This window comes from Oncorhynchus mykiss, chromosome 13 (genome assembly GCF_057628025.1).
Source record: "Oncorhynchus mykiss isolate SJ-2025 chromosome 13, ASM5762802v1, whole genome shotgun sequence".
Taxonomy (NCBI): Eukaryota; Metazoa; Chordata; class Actinopteri; order Salmoniformes; family Salmonidae; genus Oncorhynchus; species Oncorhynchus mykiss.
The window spans coordinates 45,837,374-45,861,426 of NC_143034.1; the positions used below are offsets into that span (position 1 = coordinate 45,837,374).

Genomic DNA, 24,053 nt, shown 5'->3' on the forward strand with positions numbered 1-24,053 from the left:
AAGAGTTTGTCCCTGATTGTCCCTGTCAGTGAGTCCACAGTTGAACAAATGACCAATCAATGGAAAACAACAGATGAATGTGATGGGCTCAAAGACGAAGGAAAATGTTTGTAACCACAGCCACCACCCGTAGCCCCCCTTTTAACCATCACCCTGTCAGTATCACATGGCCCATGACGAATGGCCACTGCCTGCTGTTTAAGCATCAGAGGCACATCTGTATAGGAGATTAGGAGCTCACCTTTTATAAGGCAGATAGGGTCTGTGACTGTGCCCGCTGTGTTTTATAGGACAGGGAGAAAATGAAGGAGAGATGGGCTGTGCAACACTTACTGAATCCGCTAAATGGAAGCTGCTGTAACAAAGACAGCACGTAGGGGTTCGTTTTATAAGCACAGGTAACCTTGGAGAGGAGCATAGTGGTTAAATAAAGGAGAGGACAGAAACCAGGAAGAGAACAGAGAAGATCATTACCTGAAGATGCTCTGGTGTTTCTCTTTCCCTCGCTCTCACTCTCTTTATTCCCTTTCTCTAACTATCCTACCACTTCCTCTCTTTTTTTTCTTACCTCTCTTTTAGATACGCTCATGTAGATACTTTCACACAGACAGTGGAAAATGGGCCAACCCGTCCCACAAGGGTCGTCTTTCTGGGGGAAATCACTTGAAAACTATTAATAAGAATTGAAGCTCTCCTCGGATTAGATTCCCAGAATTTTCATCCCTCCTCTGGGTCATTCAGATCAGTGTTTTTCATATTTAGCCTAAGTATAAACAGACCGTGTTCTCAGTAGGCTACCCGGTGAGACGGCTTCATTCTCTGTATTCATTCCAAGACAAGTGCACTAGTCAACGTGCAATGATTGAAACGGTTTTTGAATAATCTATTACACTTCAGGCAAGATGTCATCACATCAGTGTGGAAAACCTGGCCCCCTAACCAATCATTTGATAATAGACAGGTATGACATCTACATATACCCTGTGGTGTGTGCTCTAAGGTGTAATAAGGTACAGTCTATTATTTGGAAGTGATTCATCATGCTGATTCATGAGCTGTCCAGTACACACACACACACACACACACACACACACACACACACACACACACACACACACACACACACAGAGAGAGAGAGTCTGATCTGGTTTGTCTTGTGCTCGATGACGCATACAGAAAGAAGGGCACATATAGTCTGGTTACCTACATTGATGACTAACACCTAGAAACAAGACATGGTGGTGACAGTGGAAACAAAAGTAAAGGAGATTATTTTCTAAAGTTTTTGTTCATCTATTTTTTTTATTTCATTTATTTTAAAATAACAACCTCTAATGTAATCCTTACGCGAAATGTAAGCAAACACTTTATGATAGCCCATCAATGGAAATGTTGACAAGTGTTCTGTGACCATGGCATTCATTTACACAGAGATGGTCCCTGTTCCCAATACGTTTGATGGAAACTTTACTTGAAGCCCAGTATTTTCTATCATAACCTACTGTCACACCAAGATACCGCCCCTTTTAGGAAATTCTGACAACCACCAATCCTGAAATTGGAGTAAATGAATATTGACATAGTTGTAAAGAGTGCTCCAATCATGCGCCACGGACGCACATGGAGGCGTGACTGGGTTTGAAGTTTAGTCGAATTTATGTAGGCAGCACACGTCCAGTAAAAGGTTCGACGAAAGGAAAATGCTATTGCACCCTTACCATACTACTACTACTGGAGTTCTGGCTTGTGAGAGGAACCTTCCTGGAACGTCTACTTGTTTTTGGAAATCTAATGGACTATAAGCCCTCAGATTCGAACACATTATTAATATTTGTTCTTCTTTAGTAGAGTCGCACCTGCTTGTTCCAACATGAGGTATTTGGATCAGAGTTTAGTTGACTACTATAGTACTATCAGAGTGAATAGCAGTTGGTAGGTTACTTGCCTCGCAGGGCAGGATAGGACCGTTATTTGCTGATGCGTAACTAAGGTCCAATCTTTCGAATACCGCCACAGACTGCACCCTTTCTGCAGCCCTGACCTAAAATGCCTTTAGACCTGTGATGTGTATTAATTGGATGTATCCCTGTGCATCTCGTGGCGCATAATCCTCAACAGCCTGCCTATTACCCGCGCGCGTGAATCGTTAAAACGTGGTGAGATGTCACACTTTATTTAGCCAATTTCAACGGCTACACTGGGCAGTACTTTTGACTAACTCACATTTGAATGAATTCAGCAGTAACAGCCGACTGTCTCATTTCATCCCGTGAAGAGACTGATGATGACGGAGAACAGCGAGATGGAGACCGAGACGCAGCTCCAGCGCTCGCCAAGCAACTTGTCCATCACACCGGTGTCAAAGGCAAGTAGTATACTACAATCACATGTCTCACTGGCTGACAACTGTTTCCGACCTCGGTGAAACAACAACTATCCTTGCAAGATAACCAGCGGGAGAAATTTGAACCTCAGTCCACAGTGGTGTGAAGGTTTTACGCAGTCCGTTCTTCTGACTAGATAGTGGAGATTTTAAAATATGAAGGTGTTTGAATGGTTGTTCCAGGTGTTTTCACATAGTGAATATGTTTGATTTGTGTTAACACGTGTAATATTTGGCCAGAAAGCCATGACACAACCACATACCAATAGCCTGTATGACTTGGTTTAAGAAAGTTAAAAGTACTTGTTGCTTTCACTATTACATTGATACCTTTCTTTTGTTTTACGATGCTGAGACGGAGTTACTGTTGACTTAATATCAGGGGAAAAATAATAGTTAATCACTGCTTTATTACAGTATTGTAGTTTTTTAAATATTATTTAATATAACATAGAGGGTTTTTTTTTCATCATTTGAATCGTTATAAACCCAACTGTCTTGAACACAGTAGATTTCAGCCAGGTGCATTTCAAACCGCATCATCAGTAAATTGCGTCACTATGGGGGAACTAAAATAACTCACGTCAGGTGACGTAAAGGGGGCAAGATGATTGGAACATTCTCTTTCTCTCACTTACTGTGCGTGTGTGTGTGTGTCTACGCTTACACACATGCTCAAAATGAAGAAGACTTTACAAAGGGACACTCAGGTTCCAGAATGTCTTGGAATAAATGTCCTGTCCAAGTTATCTTGCCATCAGGCCCATTAGGAAAGTTTGTTTAGTTTTGAATGTAAATTATTTGAACACTGCAGACACTCACAGCATTACTTCACTCACAATTATTTAGTTTAATGGAAGAGATTACAGAGTGCCAAGCAACTTCTCAATTGATGCAAACTAATTTACTGTCCAGAATTCAAGGTCCCTGGGGCCAAACATGAAAGAAACAAGCTATTACATGTTGTCTCTTGAATTTCTGGTCATTTGACTGCCTTGCTGTGCATGTATGTTTCTATCATTGTCTATCACGTGTCATTGACTGAGGTTAATGCTGGGTTTAGATGGCACGAGATAGACGGCAAACTGGGTGTCATCGTTTTCAATGAGAGAACGACGGTAAATGCCTTGAGGCTGGCAATGAATGCAGTCAGACGCCACTGTAGACGGGTCTTGCCGCCAGAGTTCAACTATTTCAACTTTTGCCTTCTGCCATAGCATTGTTTTCTATGTTGAATTGCACTCTTTGTTTACTGAAATCACCATAGCAACGCATACACTCGTGCTGCCGTCACTCTCTTTCTTGCTTCTCTTTCTTGCATTCTTGTCCTGCTACGCCGACTGGTATGAAGGTTTTGCAGCATTAGATTAAAGCAGACAACATCCATTGATGTAGCCTGCCTACGCTCAGCCTCAGTTGTTCAAATGAGGTTTGTGATGACATAGAATGCTACCTGACTGTGAGACACTATTTCGAAAGGTACATTGAAAACATTTATTGAAGTGCATTTTTAAACAGACACAAACACACACACACACACAATTCTTTGGGGACTGTTTTCTTCCAGCCTGAAATCCAACACAACACCGCTGTTGTCCTCAAGCTCCTTGTGGAGAAGCTGGGTGACACCTAGGAGGAAGATGTTAAAGAGGACTGGTGCCAGCACACACCCCTGCCTCACACCGATGCTTACTTCAAAGGGCACTGACTCCTGCCCTCCTATGGCCACCTGAGCCATCATCCCATCATGGAACTGGCAAAGGATGTTGAGTAGAATGCCCCATAGTAGTTCCCTGCTCACTGTGTCGAAGGCCTTGGACAGGTTGACAAAGGCCATGAAAATGTCCTGTTGTTGTTCACAGCACTTCTCCTGGAGTTGCCGTGCTGTGAATATCATGTCCACCGTACTCCTGTTCTTTCTGAAGCCGCATTGTGACTCTGGCAGCAGTTCCTCTGTGATGTTGTTTACCAGCCTGTGTAGCATCACCTTGGCCATGACCTTGCCGGCAACAGCCAGAAGGGATTTCCCCCGGCTGTTGCCGCAGATGGACTTGTCACCCTTGTTCTTATGGTGACAATGTTTGCATCCCGCCACTGTTGGGGGACGTTCTCCCGCTCCCAAACCTCTGTGATGTGCTGGTGGAGCATTCTGGTGCAGAAGTAACCTCCCTTCTTATGTAGCTTTACCGGGATGCTGTCAGCGCCAGGAGTCTTGTTGTTCTTGAGCGAACAGATAGCTGATAACACCACTTGGAACGGTTGAGGTCTTGAATGGGTGGACGGACAGGCAGTTCTTCCAGGATGGAGTGGTCTGTAGGAGAATGATGATTGAGTAGTGCTTCAAAGTGGTCAGCCCACCTCATAGGATCTGGTTTTGGTCCTTCAAGAGAGTCAGACCATCAGCTGTTTTCATGGGGGTGATGGTGCGACTTCTTGGGCCATAGATAGCTTTTGTTGGAGAAATTGTGCATGTCGTTTTTGTCCGCATAAATTCGGATTTCCTGTGCCTTATTAGTCAAACATTCATTCTGCAGAGCATGCAAGGTTGTTTGCAATTTCTTGCGCGATGCACGCCATTCCTTGTGAAGGGTGGCAGATGTGGGACTGTTGAGAGTAGAGGTCGACCGATTAATCGGCATTAATTAGGGCCGATTTCAAGTTTTCACTTATTCACTTATGCCAACAGGTGTTTCGGTGAGGCTGGGTAGAAGGCTGTTCTTAATTGCCAGTCCCACACCGTGCTGATGTTGTCCACCCGGAGGGTAACCTTTCCAGAAGAAGGTGTAACCTTCTCCCTCCTCTTTCAGGGACCCTTCATCCAGGAACCTGGTCTCACCCAGGGCAGCAATGTAAATGTTGTCGCACCTTAGTTCTGCAGCAATCAAAGCTGTTCTCCGATGGGGTCTATCGCTATTATCCTCAGTGTCCAAAAGAGTTCTGATGTTCCATGTCACCAGTTTCAGGGGAATTATTTTCTGAAGCATTTTTTGACCGCTGAGTGGAACTGAAATAGGTGCGGTAGCCTATCCAGGATGGAGTGAGTGGGCAATTTTTAGGCCACCTTTTCTAGGCCTCTCCCCAGCTGGGGTGAGCAGTATGGCTCCTAAATAGGGCTGCTCAGTCACACAGGGGTCTGCCGAGAGCAGCTGCCACTCAAGTCCCAGCTGCTGGCGACCATAATAGCCCTATGCTGTTGGCGTGCAGGTGTCTGATTAAGCGCTCCCGGTGCATTCACTCCTGCCTAGTCACCAGACACCCCAAGGCCGCCAGACTTTAGTCTGGTTTCCGGTCGATAGTGGTTACCTGCGCAAAGGAAGTTATTTAAGGTGTCGCTGAGGGTGCGCAATCCTCAACAGCACTACTTCACCGTAGGAGGGTTGAAATTCCAGTGGCAAGGAGGGAAACCCAGGACGACCAGTATCTTCCACATCTGCAGGAGGCTGCTGGAACCCCAGTCTGTCTGCGTCCGCCTACCGCGCGCCGCCAGCACGCTGCTTTTCTCTCAGGGTGAGCTCCCCTAGCTTTTGTCCTACCAGACAAACGCACAAGGCATTGGATCAGTGGTTGATGGCTGCCAGGACGTGTCCACACAGAGGTGGGCCTGCACAGTCGCATCTCTGGGGCCCACTGCTGCTCCGAGATCCCCTGCCGGAGAGCCTGGCATTTCAAGTCAACCAGTTAACGTGTGCCGTCGCGAGGAGGCCGGACAGGAGTCTTGGTCATGGAGAGGCTTTGTACCGGCAAGGGGAGACTTGTGCATGAAGCTGCTCCCCAATTCACCACAAGGGCTAGCCGGCTAGTATGCAAGCACGTGGTAAGGGGGCATGCAATTAACCTCTACCTAGACACTACTGTAGTAGACGCGTCACATGCACCCTGCGGTTGCCCACACGCTCTCTCTCTCTCTCTCTCGCACACCACACACTGTCTCACACAGACACGGAATCAGCTCACACATGCTTCACATTTCTATTGTATTCCAGATGTCTATGGTTTACTACATCACCCTGAAGAAGGCACAGTGATGCCAAAACATTGGTGGTTTATCCAATTAATGACTTGGAGCTTGTGTGTACAGTCTGCGACTCTTTCTTGATTTTCATAGCATACAACCTACTACATCACTCTGACATTGCAATCAGAACATGTTCCTATCATATCATCACTGCTAGGAAAAAAACACATTTACCCACGTAGAATGATTTCTCTCCTGTCTCCTGTCTTTGTTTTGTGCTCAGTGAGCATGTGCCTCATCAGACACGCAGAGTGGTCTGTCTGTCTGTCTGTCTGTCTGTCTGTCTGTCTGTCTGTCTGTCTGTCTGTCTGTCTGTCTGTCTGTCTGTCTGTCTGTCTGTCTGTCTGTCTGTCTGTCTGTCTGTCTGTCTGTCTGTCTGTGTGTGTGTGTGTGTGTGTGTGTGTGTGTGTGTGTGTGTGTGTCTGGGAGTGATTGGTTGTGCTATTCACACACACTCACTCTCCCACCAGCACCCAAAATATCAGACCACCATTCAAAAACCACCCGACTCATCGACTCATCAAGGATTTGAACATCCCGCTTCATTCCTCAATGTAAGCTACTACTATAATCTCTGCTTTCGTTACTGGGAGATTAGGTTGTAGTATAAAGGCATCAAGAGTCAGTGCCACAATTATTTATCTTTTTCACCTTAAACCCCATGGTTCTGATTGAGGTTGACTCCTGTAGTGTTAAAATAGTAGGTTAATTGCCTATGGAGTTCCCATTTAAATGCTTGAAATATAATAGGTTTGTGCCCAAAGACACTTTCTCGGTTGTCGTCTATTAAGAATCCATTAGTTGAACACTGTGGTAAATGTCAAAGCCATTCTCTCCAAATAATTGGATCAGGGGGAGGGGTATGGACCCTATAGACAGGGTCTGATGGTCTCAGGATTTGGGGTTCTTGCTGTCAATCTTTCGCACATGCACGCACACACACACATACACCCACACACACACGCTGCACACATCTCATCTCCCCGTCTATCCTTCTATCTTATCTTTCTATCCGTCTATTTCTCTTTCACACACATAATCAGAGCCACTCCAAAAAAAGAAGGCCTCCTGAGTTATTTGACGTGACCAGATATCAGACAAGCACAAGGCCATTCTGATGATAGGGAGATAGAGAAGAATGACTCCCACCAGATAACAGATGCTCCCTGAAGCTGCCTGCAGCGTGTTCTCACTAGTCCAAACTTAGATGAAGGATGTCAGAAATTGAGAGAAAGGCAGAGGGCCAAAGAGGGAGAAGGAGAGGAGGACTCTAGAGTGTCGCCGCTGGGCTGGCTCACAGTGGCGTGCCTTGTCCAGACGGGCTGAGGTCTGTGTGCATGTGTGTGTGTGTCTGTCTGTGTGTGTTGAGGAGCAGATTAGATTCTGGGGGAGTGGACAGCAGCCAGGAAAATAGCACCCTTCTAGTAGCTGCAGACTGTCATCACTAGCAATATCTTGAAGAACAATCTGGCCTTAATGGACATGCACTCTTCTAATCTCCACCCAGCTCAGCCAGAAGAGGACTGGCCACCCCTCAGAGCCTGGTTCCTCTCGAGGTTTCTAATCTCCACCCGGCACAGCCAGAAGAGGACTGGCCACCCCTCAGAGCCTGGTTCCTCTCTAGGTTTCTAATCTCCACCCGGCACAGCCAGAAGAGGACTGGCCACCCCTCAGAGCCTGGTTCCTCTCTAGGTTTCTAATCTCCGCCCGGCACAGCCAGAAGAGGACTGGCCACCCCTCAGAGCCTGGTTCCTCTCTAGGTTTCTAATCTCTGCCCGGCACAGCCAGAAGAGGACTGACCACCCCTCAGAGCCTGGTTCTTCTCTAGGTTTCTAATATCCACCTGGCACAGCCAGAAGAGGACTGGCCACCCCTCAGAGCCTGGTTCCTCTCTAGGTTTCTAATATCCACCCGGCACAGCCAGAAGAGGACTGGCCACCCCTCAGAGCCTGGTTCCTCTCTAGGTTTCTAATCTCTACCCGGCACAGCCAGAAGAGGACTGGCCACCCCTCAGAGCCTGGTTCTTCTCTAGGTTTCTTCCTAGGTTCAAGCCTACAGGATACAGGAGACTTCCGGGAGACTGTATGTGATCGGCAATGACTCCTTCAGTAAGACAGGCCACAACACCAAACTTTCACATTCAATATGCTCTTCCTCAGTTAGGTTTGGGGATTTTGCTTTGGGGTCAGAGAGACAGAGACCACAGAATGATGGCGGAGGGGGACTTTAATTGGTGTAACACCTTCACTGCCTGGTTGTTTATTGATGCGACACCTTGCCTGACACCTTGCCTGTCACTGACAGGGATGTACTGCTGTAGGACTGTGGCGCGCTGCAGGGAGGGAGCAATGTGAGGATAAGGAAACATCCACATATTATGTGTTCACTGGAAGAGCTCCAGATTTGCCGCAGGTAGCATGTGCTTTGGCAATTGGGTCTCTCTCTCTTTCTCTCTCTCTCCCCCCTTCTCTCTCTCTCCCCCTTCTCTCTCTCTACCCCCTTCTCTCTCTCTCTCTCTCTCTCTCTCTCTCTGTCTCTCCCCCTTCTCTCTCTCTGTCTCTCTCTCTCTCCCCCCTTCTCTCTCTCTCCCCCCTTCTCACTCTCTCCCCCCTTCTCTCTCTCTCTCTCTCTCTCTCTCCCCCCTTCTCTCTGTCTCTCCCCCTTTTCTCTCTCTCTGTCTCTCCCCCTTCTCTCTCTCTTTGTCTCCCTCTCCCTCCCACTCTGTGATTGACAGGCCGTGTCTCGGGGTCTAGCATGTGGACAGTGACCAAGAGAGTGCAAAGGGCGGGTGATGGGGGGGGGGGGGAGAGCGGGTACTGCTGATCTGAGGGGGTGAAGAGAGGAGAGGGACGGGGGTGTAGGTGCCAGCCAGGTAGAGCAAGCAGCTATCCTTTTATATAGAGCTTGGTTTCACACAGCCTAGCACAGTAAGTCTGGAATAAATACAGAGAGAGAGGGGGGGGGGGGGGGTAGAGAGAGAGAGAGAGAGTGTTTGTGAGTGTGCCCATTGTTGGATCAGTTGGGTTCATGTGTGTACTTGTGTGTCTGCGTGTGTGTACGAGTGTGTGCGTGCAGAGAGAGCTAGAGAGAGACTGCTCGTGCATCTCTCATTCAAAGTGGGACTCTGCCGTTGCCATGCATAATGAGCAGCTCTAGTCTAGCAGTGAAATCTACAGACATTCAACAGTTTCATGTCTCTTCTGTTTGTCTTGCTTATATAATAAAGAAGAAAAGTGTTTATATTACCCTTAGTACCTGATTGGCTACTTGAATCCTCTCACAATAGGATTCCCTTGCATTTAATTGGACCTTAGTAAACACTGTTGCATAGTGTGATCATTTGTGTCTTTCCCCACAATTCCTCTATTCCTCTCTGGCCACCTCTTGTTTCTAGCAACATCATCAGCAGCACCAACACAGCATCTGCATCCCCAGCACTTCTTACATCCACACAGACTCTGCAGATATTTGTATCCTCATTAGAATAATGGGAGGTCTCTTGTCAGCATTTTAAATGAGTCCTCTGTTCACATTTTCTCTCCAATTCCCTCTCCCTCGGGCAGGATAGAGTAGAGTACTCAATATAACACTGACTGAACCGAGCCGTAAAGAACAGTCCTATCATCTGTCTATCTATCTATCTATCTATCATCTACAAGTAACTGCCAAAATAATGGAAACACTTCAGTAAATGAAGGAGACAAGGTGTCTTAAAAGTAGGTGATTCCACACAGGTGTGGTCCCTGAGTTAATTAAGCAATTAACATCCCATCATGCTTAGCGTCACTGAATGGTTTATTGTGGTCACTGAATGGTTTAATGAGCATGAAAACGATGTAAACCATATGCCATGGCCGCCTCAGACACCACATCTCAACCCAATTGAACACTTATGGGAGATTCTGGAGCGGCGCCTGAGACAGAGTATCCATCAACAAAACATCAACTGATGGAATTTCTCTTTGAAGAATTGTGTTGTTATCCCTCCAATAGAGTTCCAGACACTTGTAGAATCCATGCCAATGTGCATTGAAGCTGTTCTGGCTCGTGGTGGACCAACACCCTAATAACACGATTTATGTTGGTGTTTCCTTTATTTTGGTAGAGACTTGTCTCTATCTGTCTATCTATCTATCTATCTATCTATCTATCTATCTATCTATCTATCTATCTATCTCTTGACCTAATTACCTACCTACCTACCTACCTACCTACCTACCTACCTACCTACCTACCTACCTACCTACCTACTCTCTATCTAATCTATCTAACTCTACCAGTGTCCTGACCTGATCTAGCGGTGAGGGATGGAGCCACTCTGCTGTGGTGCTTCTAGCAGGATCACTGCAGCAGAATGATCACCTAGTGTAGCACTTAAACCTGGTTGATGTTTCTATTGAATTGACATAATGTGTGCACTCTAAACCAATAGCTATGGAAGTAACCCAGTGTGGAGGCAGTAGTGGAGATATTGGGTCAGACGATGTCTACAGAGAGTGGTGGGGGGAGTGAAGAATATGAAGACACCTGTGTGTCCCCAGGGCCAGCTAGTCAACCTGCTGCAGTCAACCTGCTGCAGTCAACCTGCTGCAGTCAACCTGCTGCAGTCAACCTGCTGCAGTCAACCTGCTGCAGTCAACCTTCTGCAGTCAACCTGCTGCAGTCAACCTGCTGCAGTCAACCTGCTGCAGTCAACCTTCTGCAGTCAACCTGCTGCAGTCCACCTTCTGCAGTCAACCTGCTGCAGTCAACCTGCTGCAGTCAACCTGCTGCAGTCAACCTGCTGCAGTCAACCTGCTGCAGTCAACCTGCTGCAGTCAACTTTCTGCAGTCAACCTGCTGCAGTCAACCTGCTTCAGTCAACCTGCTGCAGTCAACCTGCTGCAGTCAACCTGCTGCAGTCAACCTGCTGCAGTCAACCTTCTGCAGTCAACCTGCTGCAGTCAACCTGCTGCAGTCAACCTGCTGCAACCTGCTGCAGTCAACCTGCTGCAACCTGCTGCAGTCAACCTGCTGCAACCTGCTGCAGTCAACCTGCTGCAGTCAACCTGCTGCAGTCAACCTGCTGCAGTCAACCTGCTGCAGTCAACCTGCAGTCTGAACAATAATCTGGTCCGGTCAGGGAGAGGATTGCTGGGTGATGGTAAAATAAGATTATACTTGATTGTTTGCTTGCCCTGAAATTTGCCTTTCCGATACAATAGTTCCTTAGCAACCAATATCAGACAGGTAAAACAAGTTAAAATAGATAACTGGGTACACAGAAAACCAATAATGGAGTAGCTGTGTCATATATTTACCTTTTTGTGTCATATCTTCTTTGCCCTTATGCGCCAGCCAGGGTAATGGGGAAGAGTGAGTGAGTGTCATATCTTTACGTAACACACCCATGAGTCAGAGAGGTAAGGAAGGGCTGGTTCTGAGGAGAGGAGAAATATTGGAGGGGGATAAATTCAACAACAACTCAAAGACCACAAAGCATCAGTCACTGCAGCTTTGGATCAAAGTTCTCACAGAGACCTTTGCTTCACTGGAATAATGTTCTAAAAGACAGACAGCACAACATTCCCCAATGCCCCCTCCCCCCATGCTGCTTGCATCCCATTAACAAGTCAACCGCAGCAAGAAGAAAGAGAAAATGTGTGTGTGTGTGCATGAATGCTTGCGCGTGTGTGTGTGGGTGGCGTGCGGACGGTGTCTCTTCCGACGTTATTCATTTAGACTTAGGGGAAGTTTCCCAGCAGGTAATTTATACTGTATCGTCTGCCAATCGTTTCTCTTGCATCTCCAGACAGAGAAAACCCAAGGTATGTTTTTTTTTGTGTGTGTGCGTGTGTTCTGTTTGTTCCCTTGTTTTTCATTTTGAGAGCTGTCCATAAACAACCCTTTGTCTCTCCCAGGGCTGCAACAGTGTTTGGTGCTCAGCACAGCTTTGAACTGGGAGTTGAACAGTTAGACATTGGAGAGTGATTCTTCTTGAGGTGGTGGGTTGGATGCCCATGATATATGGCAGGGAGAGAGAGGGGGAAAACAGTTAGAAAAAGGGAGAGGGAGGGATGGGAGAGACAGAGAGAGAGAGAAAGAGAGAGAAATGAAAAGATAGCGAGATAGAGAAAGCTTTTCCTCTGAGGCAGCCCTTCTCTTCTCAGCCCTTCCTCTGACGCAGGACCCATGTGACTACACAGGACGTGGAGAGGCTGGTGTTAGGGAAACGATCCTAGACTTTCTGGCAGTATTATCACGAAATTGCAGGGGATAGGCATTGAATATGGCAGTTAAGCGACGTTCACACATACGTATGCCAGGGTTGGATTGTACAGTTGCTAGGTCACCTAAGGTATTGAATGCAAAGGACATAATACACATGTAAATGACAACAAACAGTCATTAAAAACTGGAGCCTTGTGGATTACTATGCATGAAGCCAACTGGCAGTACTGAGGGTTAATGTTGGCGTTACTCCAGATGATAACGTCTCAACTAAAATAGAGTTTGACGAGGGTTTTTCTCTGGGCGAGTCCCAAATGGCACCCTATTCTATCTGTAGTGAGCTGCTTTTGACCACGGCCCATATGCACTAGAAAGGGAATCGAGTGCTATTTGGGAAGATCAGCACAGAGGCTTGATTAGATACGCTCTAATTGAGACGTGTGTTCTAGCACGGCGCAGGCGGCAGGCTACAACCGACCATAGAAATAGAATCTAGATTCGGTTACTATGACGCCCAGGCTTCTTTCCTCTGACTTAACATGCTCTGGACAAACGCCTCTGACGCGCTGCACCACACCTCATGGTCGCTGCGTAGGGAGCGCCGCGCTGACAGGTGTGTCAAACCAAACCGCCTCTCCGCTTCAATTCCCAATCGTCATAGGCTCAGATGAGCAGCTGTAATCAAATGATTTGACACGGGGAGAAACGCACACTCGACACAAACAGGCACCCGCATGCACGCACACAACACTTCTATGCTCATCAACACGTACACAGGGACAGCTATCAGTCTTTCTGACTCACACGCTCTCTTGGACAAACTGTCTTCATCTCCTATTCCCTGAGAAACAGAGGCGTAAGCCTCCGCTAGCAGCAGACAGACGGACAGAGAGAGAGAGAGAGTGTGTACGTGTGTGTGTGTGCGCCGGTGTCGGTGTGTGTGTGTGTGCGTATGTGCAGGGAGCTGTGTCTGTGGTGGATCCACGGTGTGTCTGCCTAGCCTGGTCCGTTCTTTTAGTTTCCGACAGAGGAGAGGACAACGCCCTCCTCTCTCTGCTAGCTCCTCTCCTCTATGGTGTCTCTGTGACAGACACTTCACCACAGCACCATCCATAACACCGAACTCCACATGATGTATGATCATCAATATCTCTGGCCTGAGGAGCAGGTTGGCATTTTATTGTCATCAATCTTGCCCCAGAAGCAGCTCTGCGGTGGTCACTAGCTAGCACAGCCAAAGTCATAAAATCTGGTTTTGAACCTAACCCTCAACTTAACCACACCGCTAATCTTAATGCCTTACCCTAACCTTAAATTAAAAGTTTTAAAAAACACATTTTTGTTTTCATACATTTTTAAGATAATAGACCATTTTGACTTTGCAGCTGGCCCATCTAGCAGAAAATATTCAGTTCTGCCACCAGGGAAAGATTCATAACAATAAACGTCAACCTGCGCCTGGGGAGAACATCAGTCAGTTGAGGGACATGTATTTATTTAGGTAATCAATGCAAGTTGGAGAGACAGAGAGACAGGATACAGGAGTGATGGCTTTGACATGTGTTCATTAATCAGTCATGCAGGAACAGCTTGGTCAATAGAGCTGATAAGGAGTGAATTATAGTCACGTCATGTACAAGGATGCTGTGTGTATAATCGTGTGTGTGTGTGTGTGTGTGTGTGTGTGTGTGCATTGCATGTATACAGTAGGTGTGTGTGATATGTGTGTACATTTACCATTTAAGCCCAGCACTCGCACTGACAATGGACCAGAGGTAGGCTGGTGTGATGACATCGTCAATAGGCCCTCAACTAACCTGTACCCCCGCACACTGACTCGGCACCGGGGCCCCCTGTATATAGCCTCGTTATTGTTTTTCTTATTGTGTTATTTTAGTCAACTTGGTAAATATTTTCTTAACTCTTCTTGAACTGCACTGTTGGTTAAGGGCTTGTAAGTAAGCATTTCACCTTAAAGTCTACACTTGTTGTATTCGGCGCATGTGACAAATAAAGTTTGATTTGATTTGATAAAGGTACTGAATCAGATAAGGAGCCAGGAGATTGGCTGCTGATAAGGCTGCTGGGTAATCTGTCTCGGTCCTTTTCATCAGCCTTTCTCCCTCTGAACCAGGGAAATGTTATTTACACACATCCAAACCTCCACGTAAAGATTTCCCACTGGGAACACACTGGTTGTAAAGATTTCCCACTGGGAACACACTGGTTGTAAAGCCTTCCCACTGGGTACACACTGGTTGTAAAGATTTCCCACTGGGTACACACTGGTTGTAAAGATTTCCCACTGGGTACACACTGGTTGTAAAGATTTCCCACTGGGTACACACTGGTTGTAAAGATTTCCCACTGGGTACACACTGGTTGTAAAGATTCCCCACTGGGTACACACTGGTTGTAAAGATTTCCCACTGGGTACACACTGGTTGTAAAGATTTCCCACTGGGTACACACTGGTTGTAAAGATTTCCCACTGGGAACACACTGGTTGTAAAGATTTCCCACTGGGTACACACTGGTTGTAAAGATTTCCCACTGGAAACACACTGGTTGTAAAGATTTCCCACTGGGTACACACTGGTTGTAAAGATTTCCCACTGGGTACACACTGGTTGTAAAGATTCCCCACTGGCTACACACTGGTTGTAAAGATTTCCCACTGGGAACACACTGGTTGTAAAGATTTCCCACTGGGTACACACTGGTTGTAAAGATTTCCCACTGGGAACACACTGGTTGTAAATATTTCCCACTGGGAACACACTGGTTGTAAAGATTTCCCACTGGGAACACACTGGTTGTAAATATTTCCCACTGGGAACACACTGGTTGTAAAGATTTCCCACTGGGAACACACTGGTTGTAAAGATTTCCCACTGGGTACACACTGGTTGTAAAGATTTCCCACTGGGTACACACTGGTTGTAAAGATTTCCCACTGGGTACACACTGGTTGTAAAGATTTCCCACTGGGTACACACTGGTTGTAAAGATTTCCCACTGGGTACACACTGGTTGTAAAGATTTCCCACTGGGAACACACTGGTTGTAAAGATTTCCCACTGGGAACACACTGGTTGTAAAGATTTCCCACTGGGAACACACTGGTTGTAAAGATTTCCCACTGGGTACACACTGGTTGTAAAGCCTTCCCACTGGGTACACACTGGTTGTAAAGATTTCCCACTGGGAACACACTGGTTGTAAAGATTTCCCACAGGGTACACACTGGTTGTAAAGCCTTCCCACTGGGTACACACTGGTTGTAAAGCCTTCCCACTGGGTACTCACTGGTTGTAAAGATTTCCCACTGGGAACACACTCGTTGTAAAGCCTTCCCACTGGGAACACACTGGTTGTAAAGATTTCCCACAGGGTACACACTGGTTGTAAAGCCTTCCCACTGGGTACACACTGGTTGTAAAGATTTCCCACAGGGTACACACTGGTTGTAAAGCCTTCCCACTGGGAACACACTGGTTGTAAAGCCTTCCCACTGGGTACACACTGGTTGTAAAGATTTCCCACTGGGAACACACTGGTTGTAAAGATTTCCCACTGGGTACACACTGGTTGTAAAGATTTCCCACTGGGTACACACTGGTTGTAAAGATTTCCCACTGGGAACACACTGGTTGTAAAGATTTCCCACTGGGAACACACTGGTTGTAAAGATTTCCCACTGGGAACACACTGGTTGTAAAGATTTCCCACTGGGTACACACTGGTTGTAAATATTTCCCACTGGGAACACACTGGTTGTAAAGATTTCCCACTGGGAACACACTGGTTGTAAAGATTTCCCACTGGGTACACACTGGTTGTAAAGATTCCCCACTGGGAACACACTGGTTGTAAAGCCTTCCCACTGGGAACACACTGGTTGTAAAGATTTCCCACTGGGAACACACTGGTTGTAAAGATTTCCCACTGGGTACACACTGGTTGTAAAGATTCCCCACTGGGAACACACTGGTTGTAAAGCCTTCCCACTGGGAACACACTGGTTTTAAAGCCTTCCCACTGGGAACACACTGGTTGTAAATATTTCCCACTGGGAACACACTGGTTGTAAAGCCTTCCCACTGGGAACACACTGGTTGTAAAGCCTTCCCACTGGGCACACACTGGTTGTAAAGATTTCCCACTGGGCACACACTGGTTGAGTCAACGTTGTTACCAAGGCATTTCAACAAAATGACTTTGAATTGACGTCCATGCCCAGTGGGTTACGGCTAGCAACCTTAAATGAAACCCAACTAAATGGGATTTCCCAAATGATTATTTTCCATATGAGTGCTAACGTCTTTTTGTGCTGTCGGTTTTTTCATGAAATGGTAAGTCAGCATCGCGTGTTTATGGAACTACTACGGAAACGACTTGGCAATGGAAAATTGCTTGTTCATCGTCTCGGGGGAACAACTGGTACGAACAACCTGTTATTGTACCCGTTAAGTCCCTGACGTGTTGATACCTGTTGTGAATGTTCTCCTGAGGCTCTCCTCTCTCCCTCCCTGCAGCTCCAGCGTCTGAAGCGCTCCCTCTCCTTTAAGACCCTGATGCGCAGTAAGAGCGTGGAGAACTTCTTCCAGAGGTCCTACAGTGACGCCCGTCTCCCCCCTGACTTCATCACCGACCCGCCACCCCCCTCCCCGCCCCCTGGCTCTCCCCTCGCCAGTGAACGCTCACCCTCCCTCTCTCCGTCACTCAGCCCCAACCCCTCCCTCTGCTCCCACTCCCCGTCTCTAAGCTCCTCCCCCTCGCTGTCTTCCAAGGCCCCGCCCCCACCCCACCTGACGCAGGTTACCCACTGCTTCCAGGAGCACGTGTTCCGCAAGCCCACCCACTGCCAGCTCTGCAAGCACCTGATCGTGGGTAAGGTGCCTACTTTACTCCCAGGCCTCTCGACACTACCAGCCTGCTCAGGCCTCAGTGTCTATGTAGGACTAATGGCTTCATTCAGCCATTTCTCCTGGATACTTGATCTTGTATTTCTAGCTGGTCATTGTCCTTACTTTATTAGGTCACAGCCACTATCCATTATACTAGAATCCACTTGACTATTAAGTGAACAGACTTCAAAGGCAGCACTTGACAAGGTAGCTAATGACTGGAATAGTTAGTTGAAATGGCTCACATCATTTAATTCCTATTCAGTAGCAATAACAATTTAATATTGATAACAGTGAGGCAAACATTAGTTGGACTATAATTGGAGTTGATGCAGGAGAATAGCAGAGGTACCACAGAAAGGATATTAGACTCCTCTCGTGGTTGTATTCTTGGTTTTCGGACATAAAGCATACGGTTTGATTGGATTGAGAAGCTGAGGGCAAGTCTAGTTAGCATGTTCACGTGCCCTTGGTTTGATATGCTGCTGCGTGTGTACAGGTCCCTAAACATTCTCATACTCTTTTCCTCTTTGCTAAATCTACTTCCTGTCGCCATGATTGATTGCAGAAGAAGTCTTACTCTTTGTTTTTGCTTGTGTTTTGCTTACATCGTCGTTTTTTTTCCTTCACTGCACCAGCTGTCCTGTAGCCCGCCTCATCGCTCCCAGTCTCTTCTCTCTCTCTCTCTCTCTCTCTCTCTCTCTCTCTCTTTCCCAGTCTCTTCTCTCTCTCTCCCAATCTCTCTGTCCTCTCTTTCTCCCCATCTCTCCTCTCTCTTCCCGTCTCTCCTCTCTCTTCCCGTCTCTCCTCTCTCTTCCCGTCTCTCCTCTCTCTTCCCGTCTCTCCTCTCTCTTCCCGTCTCACCTCTCTCTTCCCGTCTCACCTCTCTCTTACCGTCTCTCCTCTCTCTTCCCATCTCTCCTCTCTCTTCCCGTCTCTCCTCTCTCTCCCCGTCTCTCCTCTCTCTTCCCGTCTCTCCTCTCTCTTCCCGTCTCTCCTCTCTTCCCGTCTCTCCTCTCTCTTCCCGTCTCTCCCCTCTCTTCCCGTCTCTCCTCTCTCTTCCCGTCTCTCCTCTCTCTTCCCGTCTCTCCTCTCTCTTCCCGTCTCTCCTCTCTCTTCCCGTCTCTCCTCTCTCTCCCAGTCTCTCCTCTCTCTCCCAGTCTCTCCTCTCTCTTCCAGTCTCTCCTCTCTCTCCCAGTCTCTCCTCCCTCTCCCAGTCTCTCCTCTCTCTCTCCTAGTCTCTCCTCTCTCTCCCAGTCTCTCCTCTCTCTCTCCCAGTCTCTCCTCTCTCCCTCCAAGTCTCTCCTCTCTCCTCTCTCTCCCAGTCTCTCCTCTCTCCCTCCAAGTCTCTCCTCTCTCCTCTCTCTCCCAGTCTCTCCTCTCTCTCCCAGTCTCTCCTCTCTCTCTCCCAGTCTATCCTCTCTCTCTCCCAGTCTCTCCTCTCTCCCCTCTCTCCCAGTCTCTCCTCTCTCCCTCCAAGTCTCTCCTCTCTCCTCTCTCTCCCAGTCTCTCCTCTCTCTCCCAGTCTATCCTCTCTCTCTCCCAGTCTCTCCTCTCTCTCCAAGTCTCTCCTCTCTCTCTCCCAGTCTCTCCTCTCTCCCTCCAAGTCTCTCCTCTCTCCTCTCTCTCCCAGTCTATCCTCTCTCTCTCCCAGTCTCTCCTCTCTCTCTCCCAGTCTCTCCTCTCTCCCTCCAAGTCTCTCCTCTCTCCTCTCTCTCCCAGTCTCTCCTCTCTCTCCCAGTCTCTCCTCTCTCTCTCCCAGTCTCTCCTCTCTCTCTCCCAGTCTCTCCTCTCTCTCTCCCAGTCTCTCCTCTCTCTCACCCAGTCTCTCCTCTCTCCTCTCTCCTCTCTCTCCCAGTCTCTCCTCTCTCTCCCAGTCTCTCCCAGTCTCTCCTCTCTCCTCTCTCTCTCCAAGTCTCTCATCTCTCTCTCCCAGTCTCTCCTCTCTCTCTCCCAGTCTCTCCTCTCTCTCCCAGTCTCTCACAGTCTCTCCTCTCTCTCTCCCAGGCTCTCCTCTCTCTCCCAGTCTCTCCTCTCTCTCACCCAGTCTCTCCTCTCTCTCTCAGTCTCTCCTCTCTCTCCCAGTCTCTCCTCTCTCTCTCCCAGTCTCTCCTCTCTCTCCCAGTCTCTCCTCTCTCTCTCTGTCTCTCCTCTCTCTCTCCCAGTCTCTCCTCTCTCTCTCCCAGTCTCTCCTCTCTCTCTCCCATTCTCTCCTCTCTCTCTCCCAGTTTCTCCTCTCTCCCTCCAAGTCTCTCCTCCCTCCTCTCTCTCCCAGTCTCTCCTCTCTCTCCCAGTCTCTCCTTTCTCTCTCCCAGTCTCTCCTCCCTCTCTCAGTTTGTAACAGAACTGAGCTTGAGCAAATAGAAGATTCAGTTCATGTATTTTTTGTTTGTGTTTCCACGTCTTTGTCATGGATTGGTAATCATAGGGCTCTAGACTAAATCCTTCTAAACAATATTTTTGGCACGGTGAGTAAGTAAACCTTGAATTGGAAATTATGAGTCAAAACAATGCAGCTGAATGACATAGGGATTATCTTGTCACTCTCCAACGTATCAAAGAAAAACAAAACTAATTATGTCAAGAAAAAGGACAAAGAACGTTTCTCCACTTACTAGGCTTGTTCCTAAGACACTGCTTGATGAGAATTGTGTGACTAAAAACCAAATTGAACCCAAATGCCTCAGTCTCTCCATGTTTTGAGAGGGACCGTTGATGATGCTTAGCTCAGCAGGCAGTGCAGTAGAATAGAAGCTTGATCAACCCTCTCTGGATGACCAAGATGAGATTTACATCAAACTGGAACCTGCTCTGATCACATGCCTTATTTATTACTACATTCTGTCTCTCTCTCCCTTTCTTCCTTAACCCCCCGTCTCTCTTTTTGCTCTCTCTCTCTCACCCCCTACCCTCTCTCCTCTCTCTCTTAACCCCTCCTCTCTCCCCCTCTCTCCCCCCTCTCTCCCCTCTCTCTCTGTCTCTCTCTCTGTCTGTCTCTCTCCCCATCTCTCCTCTCTCTTAACCCCTCTTCTCACACCCCCCTCCCTCTCTCCTCTCTCTTAACCCCTCTTCTCTCTCTCTCTCTCTCTCTGTCTCTCTGTCTGTCTGTAGGTAACTCTAAACAGGGTCTTCGGTGTAGAACCTGTAAGATGGGTGCTCACCTGTGGTGCACCTCAGAATTGTCCCAGCAGCCCTGCAATGGAAAGGTATGTCCCCTGCCCTGGTCTACAGATCTGGACACACACACACACACACACACACACACACACACACACACACACACACACACACCCCGCAGTACTGGCCCCAAGGCTGAATAAGTGCTTCTCAACATCCTGTCCATGTATGCAGTGAAAAAGTGCTAACCATATGGGCACACATATGGAATTGGCAGTGAGTATGCAGCAGTGTTTGTGGGTGTGTGTATACATTTGTGTACAGCTGTGCGTGCATAGATACTGCTGATGCTGTTGAAACCGGTCCGTTAATCAGTGGTCAGAGTGGTCCCTGTGGTAGAAGGCAGAGGCTCCCCTGTCTGAACTCTGTCTAAATATTCCCTATCTGTTTCAAACCACACATGATCTCTCTGGATCCCTTCAAGGACGCCAGATAGATGCCATTGGTAGGCAGGGGAAGTCAGGTCCCTGAACAACGCTGTTTGAGATTCCCTGAGAAACTCAGGAGCTGTTGGATGTAGATAAAATACTGTACTGAGAAGTTGAGGGGGGGGGGGGGGGGGGGGGGGGGAGGGGGGGGAGGGAGAGAGAGAGGGAGGGAGGGGGAGAGAGAGAGAGGGAGGGAATAAGGGAGGGAGTGATAGACGGAAGGAGGGAGATAGAGAGGGGGGGAGGGAGGGAGGGAGGGAGGGATAGGATTATCTACGATGAGCCAGAATATCTCTGGAAGGAACAAAGGAAAACCATTCATCCCTGTTACTCTGCCTCTGTATTATAACAGTGCTGATAGCTCATCTCAATGTCAGCGCACATGGAAATCAATATCTCCATTGAAACGGTCCCATGCCTAATTCAGTGTGAAATTGTTTGTTGTGTTCCGTGTGCAGTTGTGAAAGTGTAGGTAGGCTATGTGCTTGTGTGAGTGTTTCATTATGTGTGTGTGAGTGTGCGCGCGCGCGTCGAGACCCCGGCAGTAGGTTTAATTGATTTACAATTAAGCCAGAGAAAACACAGTGAGGTTAGCAATCTTACTTCTCGCAAGATACTCATGTATTGACTTTTGGCAACTGTTGGTCAGACTGTTGCTGCCAAGTCCGCCCTATCTCGTCCTCTCTCTCTACTTCAATTACTGTAATGTAATTCTATACATTTTCTGAATAAATACCCACTACCACAGGCTATAAAAATGAATGCATGTAAACAGAAAATCCATATTATTCCCCCTCCTCTGTGTGTGTTAGTCTGGGGTCGGGGTGTTCAAGCGGAACTTCAGCTCTCCCATGCTGGTCAACGAACAACTGGCTGTCGTCAAGGAGGTGCAGCCCACCCAAGGTGAACATGCTCAGTAAAGAGTGTGTGTGTGTGTGTGTGTGTGTGTGTGTGTGTGTGTGTGTGTGTGTGTGTGTGTGTGTGTGTGTGTGTGTGTGTGTGTGTATCTGTAGCCATGTGTGGGGTGTCGTGCATGAAGACGTGTGTATTCTCCACGTGTCCATCTGCTTGTGTGTGTCCTATCCTAGCCCTGCGAGGAAGTGGCCGTGATTCATGTCCTTCACCCTATAGAATAGATCCTTGTGAATAAGGGTCAGCTCTCATTCCACCTGCTGTCCTTTCCTTCTTCCCTGGTTCCTTCCTCCTTCCATCCATCAGTGTTCCGTTAACCTGCCCCCTCCCTCCCACCACCATAACCCCAGGTCTGTCGCTTTGACCTCTGGGCTTGTGTTCCAAAATGGGACCCTATCTTTTTGGTCTTGTCGAAAATAGTGCACTATAAAGGGAATGGGGTGCTGTTTGGGACTCACATTGGGTCTGAGCCAGGGCAGGCTAGGATTATCACCTGTCATCACACACATCAGGTAATACAGGACAGTCCATCTGGCTGCCATTACAGTGACTGTCGAGCGTGGAAATGACTGGTTCAGTTTTAGTTAAATCTAGGTTTAGTTAAGTTTGGTTAAATCTAGGTTTAAATTGATGGAATAGAGAACCAGTCTGCCAGTCTACCTGGAATAGAGAACCAGTCTGATTCTCATTCTGACTGAAACTCTGAAAACACAGCTTCAACCACTAATGCTTGACTTTCATCTCACAGAACTCTGAAACGACAATGTACTTCCTGAAAATACAATGTGCAAACTTGTAAAGAGCCTTGGACTTCACTGGTGCCCTCTGTCAGATCTTCAGCAGGTCACTGTCTGTCTGGGACTGTCATTACACCTATATTTAGAGCTCTGGGCTGGGCCTCCCTTAACGTCAGTTATGATGGCAGTTATACATGATCCCAATCTGTGATGCTGCTTCTACAAGGTTGTGTGTGTGTGTGTGTGCGCGCATGTGTTTCTGTCTTCTTGCACGTGTGCGTGTCTGTGCGTGTGTCCCTGTAAAGGTTTAAATATCTGTGTGTTTTCAGGGGCAGGCCGGGGGCGTGGGGTGGACCCTATTTACGCAGCCCTGCGCTATGGGACGTCCCTGGCACAGATGAGCCGCTCCAGTTTTGGGAGCGTGTCCGAGTCACCCACGCACAGCCAGGTATGACCTCACCACCTGTACCATGGGGACACGCAGTCTGTTAATTAGTGACTCTATAGATGGTGTCTTCACCTTCGTGTGACCCTGTATTCAATCTTCACATGTTCCTTCCCCTTCGTGTGACCCTGTATTCAATCTTCACATGTTCCTTCACCTTCATGTGACCCTGTATTCAATCTTCACATGTTCCTTCCCCTTCGTGTGACCCTGTATTCAATCTTCACATGTTCCTTCACCTTCGTGTGACCCTGTATTCAATCTTCACATGTTCCTTCACCTTCATGTGACCCTATATTAAATTTTCATATGTTCCTTCACCTTCATGTGACCCTGTATTCAATCTTCACATGTTCCTTCCCCTTCGTGTGACCCTGTATTCAATCTTCACATGTTCCTTCACCTTCATGTGACCCTGTATTCAATCTTCACATGTTCTTTCACCTTCATGTGACCCTGTATTCAATTTTCACATGTTCTTTCACCTTTGTGTGACCCTGTATTCAATCTTCACATGTTCTTTCACCTTCATGTGACCCTGTATTCAATCTTCACATGTTCTTTCACCTTCATGTGACCCTGTATTCAATCTTCACATGTTCTTTCACCTCATGTGAGCCTGTATTCAATCTTCACATGTTCTTTCACCTTCATGTGACCCTGTATTCAATCTTCACATGTTCTTTCACCTTCATGTGACCCTGTATTCAATCTTCACATGTTCTTTCACCTTCATGTGACCCTGTATTCAATCTTCACATGTTCCTTCACCTTCGTGTGACCCTGTATTCAATCTTCACATGTTCCTTCACCTTCATGTGACCCTGTATTCAATC

General features: G+C 47.5%; 1 protein-coding gene and 1 pseudogene across 1 annotated transcript in view; both read left to right on the forward strand.

Annotated features, from left to right (window-relative positions):
- Positions 1-2,248: 2,248 nt before the first annotated feature.
- The window catches only part of LOC110486241 (SH3 and cysteine-rich domain-containing protein 2), a 30,671-nt gene continuing 8,866 nt past the window's right edge, over positions 2,249-24,053 (forward strand). The window contains exons 1-5 of the mRNA XM_090196318.1: positions 2,249-2,365; positions 17,147-17,501; positions 20,630-20,724; positions 21,936-22,026; positions 23,102-23,220. Coding sequence (XP_090052444.1) covers positions 2,282-2,365; positions 17,147-17,501; positions 20,630-20,724; positions 21,936-22,026; positions 23,102-23,220 — 744 coding nt within the window. The 5' untranslated portion in view covers positions 2,249-2,281. The remainder of the gene's footprint in view (positions 2,366-17,146; positions 17,502-20,629; positions 20,725-21,935; positions 22,027-23,101; positions 23,221-24,053) is intronic.
- Positions 10,882-12,368, forward strand: LOC149978900 (uncharacterized; annotated as a pseudogene).